Source organism: Siniperca chuatsi, linkage group LG10 (assembly GCF_020085105.1).
Source record: "Siniperca chuatsi isolate FFG_IHB_CAS linkage group LG10, ASM2008510v1, whole genome shotgun sequence".
Taxonomy (NCBI): domain Eukaryota; kingdom Metazoa; phylum Chordata; class Actinopteri; order Centrarchiformes; family Sinipercidae; genus Siniperca; species Siniperca chuatsi.
The window spans coordinates 14,695,385-14,707,462 of NC_058051.1; the positions used below are offsets into that span (position 1 = coordinate 14,695,385).

The 12,078-nt window shown below is 39.6% G+C and overlaps 1 protein-coding gene across 7 annotated transcripts in view; it reads right to left on the bottom strand.

The window, feature by feature from the left end:
• rerea (arginine-glutamic acid dipeptide (RE) repeats a) overlaps positions 1-12,078 on the bottom strand; it is a 122,904-nt gene that overhangs the window by 24,072 nt on the left and 86,754 nt on the right. For 4 of the 7 annotated variants that reach the window (XM_044209964.1, XM_044209963.1, XM_044209962.1 and 1 more), the window contains 4 exons: positions 7,769-7,817; positions 6,759-6,883; positions 4,965-5,064; positions 4,170-4,268 (listed from right to left, as the gene is read on the bottom strand). In XM_044209964.1, coding sequence (XP_044065899.1) covers positions 4,170-4,268; positions 4,965-5,064; positions 6,759-6,883; positions 7,769-7,817 — 373 coding nt within the window. Of the gene's footprint in view, positions 1-4,169; positions 4,269-4,964; positions 5,065-6,758; positions 6,884-7,768; positions 7,818-9,243; positions 9,369-10,671; positions 11,008-12,078 lie in introns of those variants that run through there. The other 3 variants (XM_044209967.1, XM_044209968.1, XM_044209966.1) reach the window with 3 other exon arrangements.

Genomic DNA, 12,078 nt, shown 5'->3' on the forward strand with positions numbered 1-12,078 from the left:
GATTAAAGTTTTCATAAAAAGTCTAAAAAGACACAATACTTCATTACTGAAAAAAAAAGCCATGCCTGTGATCTGTATAGTGTCCAGGTTTTCCAGTGCCGTCTGTCCAACTAATAAATGATCACATCATGAATATTAACTTACAAAACTGGACTTCTACAATCTTTGAGAGACAACTTTATTTCATAAAGTGGAACATGCGCAAGCATTTTAATCAAAAACATGTATACATCTATACATGCCCAGAAAATGTCAGCAGTGGCCAGCTACAGCCCAAGATTCAGTCACCAAAAGCTGTTCATTTAATAACAATCTGTAACAGTTTTCTTCTGATTTGAAAAGCAAAAGTTGTTCCCACTGTTAATAATCATATCCTGTCAGCTAATTGTGGTTTCATGCTTTACAACAAGTGGATATTTAGATTGGAAAACTATTCAGTGTTGTAACATTATTGCTATTTCGCAATAGAGCATCAGTGGAGACATGTTTAATGGCAACAAAAAGAAACAACCTGTATGCTTTTCACTTGATGTGCTTTTTGTTCCTGGTATAAAAGAGTTTATTTTTTTGCCGTCAAGACTATCGCATAATCAAAAGGATGGGAAGAGAGTTCTGTGTGGGCAGTGAGCATTGATTTGGCTTCTGATAAAACACATAAAGAAGTGGTGTAGTGGGATTGCCTCGCTCAGTTTGACTTTAGAAAAAGCAGAGGACTATTCCACGTCTGACTGTCTGAAACATTTCACCCACCCATAATAACAGATTACATTTTCCCTTTACTTGGTGGACTGCGCAGTAGATGTTTCTGGTGAAATATTTATATTTTTTTAATTTAATTTATTTGATAACATTTGAGATTTGGTGTAATGTACAGTTACCACCTTACAGATGCATGCAACTGTTTGAGTGGTGCTCACATCAACGTGGTGGATTTTCAATATCTGAAAGTTGTACTAATAATCTCACAGTGAACGACTGTTCGGGGGTTGACTGTAACAAATCTTACTGTGAAATAAAAATGAAATAAATACTCTGCTTTGCAGCGCTGTCACTTCCTCCACAGCAGTAATGAAACGGCTTACAAATTATCATGGCAGGGGATCTTTCAGTGGGGATGTGTGTGGGGACAAATTATAAATATTTTTCAACAGTTAGAGAGTTGAGACAAGGTCCAGGATTATGTGCTATGTGGCAGCAGCTGCAGGCGGAGAGAAGTGAGGTGGGGTGGGGGGCAAGAGAAGTCAAAGGGGGGAGGGGAGGGTGACAAGTGACCCTGCAGACAGGCTGATTCTGTCATTCTAGCGGCCCTCGCTGTCACTTTTATTCACGTCTCTAAAAGAATGCCCGGGTGGGGCAAAAGAAGAGCAGGCAGGGATAATGAAGCCAGTTCTGGAGGGGATAAGATGGAAGCGGGAGAGGAGGAGGAAGAGGAGAGGCAGAGCAAGGGGTGATAAATAAATGAAGAGCAGCAGGGCTGATTTCTGTGAGTGCGTCAAGGTTGGAGTTACATTTACACCTGTCCCTCAAGGCTGCAGGGCTGAAAAAGCACAATTGGTGATCAAATCACTGGGAGCTGTGTCCTTCGCCGACCAGAGTCAAGATGCTGCTTCTCCAGGGCTGTGGACACTGTGGGGCAGGTGGAGCATAAGTGGCCTGCTGACTGCCTCCACCCGCAGACACAAAACACACCCGGCAATGAACATGGCTAACACCATGTACTGGACTCCCTGACAGCTCTGCCACTTCAGTTACATAATGCTGTCTGAACATGATGAAACTTCTCTGTGAAAGTGTGGATTAAGTAGCCTTGACCCAGGTTACAGAATAAATTAAATGGGCTTCAGAGCCGGGCAATATTTCAGTGTTATTCTGTTTCAGTGGAATTTTGTTGTAATAATATGATCATAGCAAGTTAACTTGTCCAAAATTCCAAGCAAGCACACTGTTTCTAAAATACTAACAAAGTTAGTTATAAAGGTGTTAAGAGTTGTATCTGATGTCATATAACAGTGGAACACATCAATTTAGTGATTTATATGTAATTTTGCATACATTTGCTATATTATGGTACACAGCTAGACCAATAAATCAGCCAGGCCAACATGCTTTTAAACACTTAGTGGCCCTGTGACACTTCTCTTTATCTTAATGTTGTAATGTGCTCTGCTGACCTATTTGTACTTTTATTATTATTTGTTATTATCATTATTATTATTATTTCTTTTTATCTTATTTTTAATGTTGTTGTACAGCACTTTGGTTCAGTTTCAGTTGTTGGAAGGTGCTATAGAAATAAAGTTTGATTGATTGATGTTGACCAATATTTGCTTATTGCAGATATTTCGTATCGGTGTATATGTTGGCCAATACGTAACAAGAAATTAAAGTATATAAGTGGCAAACTAGGTTTGAGGTCATTTAGACAGTTAGCAGTGTCTACATTACATAGTTTGACAAGTTTATTTTTACATTGTAAAATGAACTGCTAGCTTGGTCACAATTCTATAAAAATAACATATATATACATATATATACATATATACATATACACACATATATACATATATACATATACATATATATATATACATATACATATACATATATATACACATATACATACATATACATATATATACATACATACATACATATATATATACATACATACATATATATATACATACATACATATATATATACATACATACATATATATACATACATATATATATATAATAAAATAAATAAAAATATCAATATATGGCATCTGTTAGGCGTTTATGTTAAAGAAAATGACTATCGGCAGGTATAATGTTATCAGACTTCCACATATCGATATTGGAAAAAAAATCCAGTATTAGTTAAGCTATATTGTGGTATCATATGCTGATTTCAGCTATACAGTGCAAGAACACAAATAATGTTTCTCTTTTTTCCTAGCCTGTGTCACTGAGTTCAATCATACTTAAAGATTCCAAGAATACATTAGGGTCTATTATTACAGATAAATAACACTGTAATGTTGACAAAATTTGTCTCTGATTCAAAAAAGCCAAAAGTGAATTACTGAAGTGATCACTTCATTGTCTGAATGGGGTTATTTACAGCTTCTACTGTCGAGCCCCTACTGTGCTTCTTTGACAAGTGGTCTGTGACCTGCTGTGGTGGAGTGTAGCAATAGAGCCTCCCATCAACAGGCCTGTCCCCGGCTCTGATCATCTTTGCACAGCAGTTTAGCTTGGCGCCAGCAAGCATGCATAAATAAAGGCGAACTCATAACTAGTCCACAAAAGGATGGCTGACTTAATTTGTTGTGATTCGCTGTGGTCCTGCCGTGGGCTCTGGCTTTATTCAAATGTGCCCATCATGTTGAAATACAAGACAAATCAACCCATTCACTTCCAGTGGCTCCGAGCTGCTGGATTCAAAGCTCAACAAAAGACTGCCAAGCTTCGGCATTACCAAACAATATCAAAGTGGAAAACGGAGGAAAAACTAACACTGGAGGATTTTAGTGGTGGAGCCTTGTGTTTTTCTAAGCTCTACAGTCAGATTAGTCAGTAGTGTTGTCTTTAAAAGGGAGTGGGTATACAAACATGTAGTGCAGTGTGTCATAAAGCATCAAGGCCAAAGCCGCAGCTTTCAGTCGTTTTCACATGGTGTTATCCAGCACTTTCATTCTCCTCCTACCCGTTCATGATGTGGTGTTTGATCAGGGAGAAGGGCTGCCATTTTCTGATTCCAGCCCTTCAGCAGCTGTGGTGAAATTCACATCTAAATTCAAATGGAAGCTAACATTACCAGCACTCAATCTTTTCCCTTTCCAGACTTCCATGCTAAAGATTTATTCTGTGGGTGATAAACAGGATGCAGCTGCTCTTGGGCCTTGGCGGAGCTGGAAACTGACGAGTGTTTTCACTGATGTCTTGTGAGACTGGGCCAAGAGCCTTGTTTTAACTCTCCCTCAACAGCTCCCTCTAAAGACACAAACCGAGCTCTGACAGACAGCAGGTATCCATATAAGAAATAAAGAAAACTATAGAATGACCCTGAACAAAATATCAATTTGTTGTGTTTGCCAACTTAAGGTGTATGCTTTAAATAATTATGTTTAAAGCATGACATCTTGTCAATGCATTTCCAAATGAAAGGCACGGTTCTCTTACCACTTCATCTTCAGACCAGCACTTCTCGATCAGTTTGGGTACAGGCTTCTTCACCAGACGCTGGAGAGCTTTTCCTGCATCATAGCTGCTCTCGTGAAGCTGAGAAAAATCACAAAAAATATCAGCTTATAATGATTATAAAGCAATGCATGGATATAAAAAAGCAACATTAGCTAAGGTGCCAACTTTCTTTACAGTGACACAAGAGGCACATTTTATTGAGCCGATTTGTATTACAAACAGAGTTTACATCCAGGAGTGACAACCTTTAAATAGAGATCTTAGAGCGAAATGCCGTGCAAAGATCTAAGAACCAGCCTGGAAATAAACAACACAATGACAAAGGCAATTGCTGTGCAGCTTTAAGCCCTGTGTCACATTCAATTGGGTGAAACAGGCAGCACTGGAGCTCTTCCTCTGAGAATAAACAAGCATTACTCATTGGAATTGCAAATTGAGAAGAAGGTCGAGAGACAATGACCTGCCCGCTATGTTAATTTTCCTGTTTATAGAGTCGGAATATAAATGCCCTGTTTATGATGATTCTAATCTCTTTCTTGTGCTTGATTCCTCTGTATTCATTGTCAATGTGACGGACAAATCTCTCATTACGCCTAATGTATTGTAAGCCTGGGTTTACTACAGGGGGCTATTCTACTGGCTCTGGGGCCTTATCATTGCCCATCACTGTAGAGCTGCATCATAGCTAAAATAACAGTGGAATCCGATGGATTGGTGTTTTTTCTATTATGTACCTTTGATTTCTAGTGTTAGACTTGTTTCATTACTACTTACAGTGTTAAGTGCGTTTAATGTAGTGTCATCTCGAGAGGCTGCTAGACACCCATCTTCTGTTGAGCCTCCGTCACACATCCCTGCAAAAGCAGCCATGCTCCTGTGGACACAACGCATATGAAATCAACATTACATCGGCCACCTAGTTACAGAGCTGTTACAATGTCACTCAACTGACTGTAACGTCCATGTTAGTAATTGTTTTTTAATCATGTCCCCTGGGCAGTAGAGATGACAACAGATGAGTATAAGGAGTCAACATAACAGATTTTCCCTTCATTTACCAAACTTCACGAGTGTTGACAGGTAATTACAAATGTCATATTTCATATATTCAATATATTGCTGGGAATGCAATATGGCTACTCACATAACTTCATAAAACTAAAAGTAAATGAAACCGATTCTAACAAGATGGCACAATATTCAAACAAGGGGGCCAACTAATAAACAGGTTTAGGGAAAGCAAGCTAAGAAATGTGTTCTTTACAAACATAAACTAGCTGGATTGGTAATGAATGGAGTAGAGCTGCTACATTAGTCTATTAATTGATCAGTCATTTGACAGAAAATTAATTGGCAACTATTTTGCTAATTTTTCAAAAGTAAAAATGCCAAACATTTGATGCTTCCAGATTCTGAAATGTGAGAATTTGTTGCTCTTCCAGGTCTTACATTACAGTAAATTGAATTACTGTATTTGGGGTTTTGGACTGATGTCCAGACAACACAAAACATTGGATGGCATCATCTTGGGCTCTAGAATAATGTGATGGGTATTTTTCCAAGTCAGTTTTCTGATGTTGACGTTTTATAGATCAAACGATTAATCAATTAAATTGAGAAAATAACTAGCAGATGAAACAATGAAAATAATTGTTTGTTGCAGCCCTTGAATGGAGTGTGGAACTGAGAACAGCAAACCAAATTACAGCAACAGAACATGGAGCATTTAAGGTAGGAGCTGATGCAGCCACTGCTGAACCATTATCAGTAGTGTTTTGCTCTTTAGGTCTCCTCTCCTGTCCCACGCCACAGTAAATCTTATTTCTCGCAAACTTATGATACAAGAAGCATATATTAATAAGCATTTATTATACTATGGTACCTGTATGCATGCTTGTTCTAGCAAGAAAAATACTTTCAACATTTTTAATGAGCAGGGTTTTGACATTAAGCGCATTATAATGCACAGTTTATACACAAATGCAACACAATATATGTCTATGTAATACTGGTAAGCATGAAAAGAAATATGATGGATAAATATAGACTTGGAATTTCTACAACACCGTCTGTCACAGTGACAGATGTGATTAATTACACCGTGGCCCTGACTACAAGATAATACACAGACCTGTTAACACATATCACTTTCACTGCAACAACATCTAAGCAAACACTGATGAATGATTTTATCCCATGATACAACACTTGATGTAGTGTAACATTAATAAGTAGCATTAAAATACCACTCTTGAGACTACAAAAATGTACAGAAATTTGGTTTGACTGATCTTGGGTACAATAACAGCTTCATTCTGGAGAGTGGAAGCCACTGCTGTCCTGTAGATGTTTTTACTTTGATGGTGAGTCTTTGATATCTTGATATTTTTAAGTACTGAATGTATGCAACTACACTCAGATATCAATAGTGAGGGAAAGGGACACTTTGGGGTTACATATTTTTGAAACAACTATCTTTAACCTAATTGGTGATAATTTTCCCTTGAAATAGTAGGTTACACCTTGCAGCCCTGCCAGGTCCGACTTGCTGCGTTTCTCTGGGCTTACCTTGCGGCTCTGAGGTACATGAGAAGATCACAGTCATTAACCCCTGGCATCCAGACCAGCTCCTCATTCTCAGTCACGGCCTGGCCACCAGGAGAGGGGAAAGGCTGCAGCTCTGGGAGCTTGGCCTATTAAGGTCCAGGGAGAAGGAGCGGGACAGATGGTGTCACACTACAAATAGCATGCAAGCTTGAAGAAAAATATCAGCTTTCAATCCCCTGTCATCAACTTTTCACTGGGTGGCAGGGTGGTGGCAGCGGGGAAAACCTTAACACAGAACTGTAGTACTCAGATGACTTTCTGTCCTTACAGGAGGTCAGATGAACAAGACTGTCTCAAGACATTGTTGTTGTTTTTTGCTGGTTTTTTTTTTTTTTTTTTTTTAAGATGGAGCCTATAGAGATCCTCCTGACACTTACTGATATATTTAAACTCAAGCAAGTTTTTATGCACAGTTATAGCACAGTTTCACTACAGCTCAAGCTGGCAGATGCAAATATTACTGTAAATTACCATGCAAACTTCTATGTAAACTGCGCAGTATGTCTAATTTAAAGGATCTTGATTCCACACTGGCATCACCACCTGATAAAATTGCTGGGTTTTTTTAACATTTAGACAGAAAGTTTTAGATGTACTGCATTTTAAATAATTATCCGTCTTGTGATTAAATTCAACTTTATTGTCATTACACATGTACAAGTACAAGGCAACGAAATGCAACATTGCAGCAAAGATTATTATGCTACTACACATCTTGTTTGGATTTGATTATCTTAAAAACAGGCAATACCATCAATCAGACTAAATGGCATCAATGAGGTAAGAGAAGAGTTGACCAATTTTAGCTAATTGTGTGATCATGAAATCCACACATCCAAGACAATTTTGTAATAGAGAGGCTGCATGCTGTTTCCAATGTGTAAAAAAAAACAAAAAAAAAAAACTTTCACCAACACTTGAGAAATCTCTCATGTCAACTGCTGGGTGAAGTGTGTTCTACAATGACTTACTTGGTGACTGGGTCCCACTCGGATTTCCCCTTGTGTGCTGTTTAGTCGCCTGAGAAGAGACAAAGAGCAGATTGAAACAAAATATTTACCTGGCAACATTTCAAAGCGAGCTGAAAGAAATCTGTCAGCATTGTGCCTGTCAGCTAAACAATTGCACAAAGTACAAAGTCACAACTGGGTATCCTAAATAAGGATGAAAGCAGGGAAGAAAGAAAATGTCAGAAAACTAACAATTCATGACCCGGACAAGATCAAATACAGTGTGAGGGGACAGGGGCTATACTTTCTATTGTGGAAATCTTCACAGGCAAATCAAGTGAGAAAAGTACAGTGTTTTATTCTGAAAAGCAAATAAAGATTTTAGATTTTAGAATATTCCTGGTCGACTGTTCCTGCACAGCAAGCTGAGCAGAGCACATTTGCAGGCCTGATATTGTGGATGCAGCAATAAAACAGAATCCCCTAAAAGGAGGAGGGGTGGAGGTGGGGGAGCTGGCTCTGGATATGCAGGGCGAGAGCCTCTGAAACGGCTGCTGGTACAAATGTTGGTAGCCATAGCAACTGCAATTTAATAATAGTGTTCTGAATCTCCAGCTGCAGTGGATTAAAGAAAATGACAAGATGTTCCTTTTGAAAAGCCTTTCCCTCTGTTGCCTAGGTAACAGCGCTGATTTTCATACAGCCGAGTGCAGGGCGGCCCAGAATCTGTCAGTGTGATTTGCACCCAGAGAAGCTCGCACTCCATCATGGAGACCTGGCGGAAACCTGAGAGGCCACAGCCCTTAGTCCTCAAACCACAAAACCCTATGACGGGTACATATCTGACCCAACTCCCCAATCCCTGTCTTAACAGACCTCCTCCTCCACCTCCTCTCAGACAGGAGAGAGTAATCCATACTGTTATGAACTATGGCTGACAGAAGCACTGGCACAGACTATGTCAGCACAGGCCAAAAACTGAATTTCAGCTGCAGTAAATGACCCCAGGCCTGCCAGAACAGTCTGCTGCTCCAGAACATGTCGAAATACTTCATTTCATTTTGTTGCAAACATTCTCAGCAGATAAGACAAACTAAATGTAAAGCAATTTGGCAGACTGCAAGAGCCCAAAGCGATCAACAGTGCTGATAAAGATAAAATATGGTAGTTTCCTGCGTCATTAGCACTTCAGATTACATTTTAAAAGGTTTCATAACAATTTCATAACACTTGAACCCTATCTTAAGCAATGTTTCTTGTGCCATTATTTGAATGAAAGTTTTGAAATAGTTATTACAAGTGAGTAGTGTAGAACTACTTAATAACTAACTAATTCTTTGGAGTTATTGTAAATGAACAAAGCTTGAAACAAAGAAATACATCATCCTGCTTTTTACTAATAAAAAGAATGTCTTATAGCATATACTTCCATACAGATAGATTTTATATCTCCAAAGCTGAATGGTTACAACAAATTCATGTTTGCATGTACTAACTTAGAAAACGTTGAATATACTGAGTGAGCGTGAATCTGGTCTGTGTTCCTGCTGAGAGAAAGTTCTGCAAACACGTTCCTGACAATGTGCAGTCAAGCCAGGTCCGCTGTACGTTTGGCAGGAGGCTGTAAGGATGACAAATGAGGATGTGTGCACCAGAATAAGAACAGTGTCTGAAGACAGCCATGTTTTACTCAAGCAAATCCTGAGAGCAGACGTTCAGATGAAATGCTGCACAGGTCCTGAGAGAGGAGGCAGAATACAGATGTATCGCAGCAGGAAGCTCTCGAGAGTTTCCATAAAGACTACAGGTAAACTTGAACAGACACAGCCAAGTACTAACAAGCATGCGATAACATTAGCGGTATGTTAGTAATACTAATTTATCTGACAAAAATACCCATCTTCATAATTAATTTGTATTTCTTGTAGACAAAATAAATAAAATTGAAAAATAAATGACCCAGAAGCTAGTCTTTTCACTATCTGACTCTTAATGTAGATAAGAAAGGCATACATCATGCACTATCTCAAAGTTAACAGTTAGAATACTGACTTCTTGTAACAATGTTTTTTATTCTCTAATAAGCTACACAAAGTATGTTGCTTAGTACAATAAACAATGTAAAACATGGCCAGTTGTTACAAACAAGTTCAGATCTAACTCAGCATTAGCACACAATCTTGGGAAATAATTACAGGCTTACTCATTAAACCCAAACAACAACGTGACAGTCTGGTCAACTTTGTGAGTGTGTGCAATCAAGGGTAAGCCCGCCCCCTCCATCAATTTCAGCCAATCGCAGCGCGAGTCTGTGGCACACTGACATAATTGCAGCACAGCGAAAACAAACCCAACTTCATGGTATTTAAGTGCCCTGACAAGCAGCGTGTAGGCATCACACCTGGTCGCAGGGGCAGCAGAGTCCGTTGAGCTTTGTGTGCAGCCCAGCACCGCTCCATACGCCATGTTATCCCGATTGTAAACAGGAGCTGCAAAATGGAGCCACGGTAGCCTCTCCGGGTCTTATAACCGTCATATAAGCATGCTGGGTGCACATTTATCAGCCTAATACCCGCGGATGCATCGCAAACACTATGTATTTATCGGGACTTTGATGGTAACATATCAATAACGGTGTGATATAACGGTATTTCCATTATGATAGCGCAACCGCGTAACGGTATGTGATCTGCAAAGACAGCCTGTATGTTCAACAGCATTCAATTCTCCTGCTACTGACACACTGCACACTCGCTTCCGTCCTCCCCGACACAAACACAACCGGTAAACATAATGACAGTGCTGCGGACAGCTTGCAAACATCACACACTTTTGTCAGACAGCTGAAATGCGACTCGTGAAAATAAGACGCGCAGCAAGTAACAACGGCACGAGAAAGCACGAGAATATGATCGCAAACCTACCTGCGGGGACTGAACAAATCGTCCATTTCTGACATCGAGCCCTAAGGTTGGGTGGTGACACTGTGTGTATAATGCTCGTTGGTATTAACTCCCCTCTCCCACCTACTTCTAGGTGCTCAAAATGGAGAACCACGCATTCGCTCTGGAGAGGTATTCACTGAGCTTGTGCTGTGACCTCAGCCTGCACGTACAGCGTAGCAAGCTCGGCTCGCTTCTCTGTAGACACTACTGAGCATGTGCTGCGACCTCACACAAGCACACACACGTACAGACACACACAGAGGCAGACAGACACGCATCCAGGATACGGAATTCATCTCTCCTCGTAGGCCTATGTCTGCGCCATAATAAACAAGAGTGAAATTGCGAGGCTGCAGACACCCCGCTCAGAATACCAAACGAGCGGAGCAGAGGAGGGAGGGAGCGCGAGACTGAGACTCAACAGGGCCCTGAAGTAGGGGGTTCCCAACTGGCAACCCTCGGTGCCAATAACAAGGACAGCTGTCACTGTAACACGTGAGACACTCCAAAGACCACCAGTGGATAATAACAATGGAGGTTCACCAATTTTCCTTGAGCACCTAAATGAATTCAACAGCTCACCATGAGCCACCCAATCAAATTTGAAATGTTTAACTATTTTATATATTTGCCATTCTATTCTAGCACAACAAACTACAACCCACTAAAATGTTATCTACTGTACTTTTGCATTTAAACAAAATATCTGCTGGCATGTACAATTCCTATCTGTCGAACCATGTTATTTGCACAGGTCTTCAGAGTTCATGACACTTATTACAAAGGCTATTTAACCATTTCACAATGCGGCCAGGTCAGCAGGCATAACAAAGACAACTTATTAAAAATGTACTTTAAATCAAAAGTCAATTTTTGAGCACATCAGCAGCAGCATCACAACTGTGATGAGAGAAGTTAATATCTGATTCAGCTAAATGGAATTCAGTCATTCATTTTATTATTCACCACTGAGAACAAGGCCTTTCATCCTATTTAAACAAGTGACTTAGAATACCATTGATGAGCTTCATGTAGATTTTCCACTCTAATCTTAATTTTAACGTAAAAGATGAGTAATAAAAACTTGACATGTAATTTGACAAATATCAACAAACTCTCATATAATTATAAAGCCATGGGGGTTTCACCGGCTCATTCTCCATAATTACACCACATTAGGACTATTCTTTGTGCACTGATAACACTGACAACAGTAATGAGCAGAAAGCATCATTAGACATAACACTGTAACTAACGGCAAAAAACCAGAAAGCTCTAGTGTAAAGAAACTGAGAAAAATTCCTTGTTCATCTCCTGTCCAACCCCCCCCCCCCCCAAAAAAAACAAACAACCCATACGTTTTAATAGTATATATGCTACTGCTGG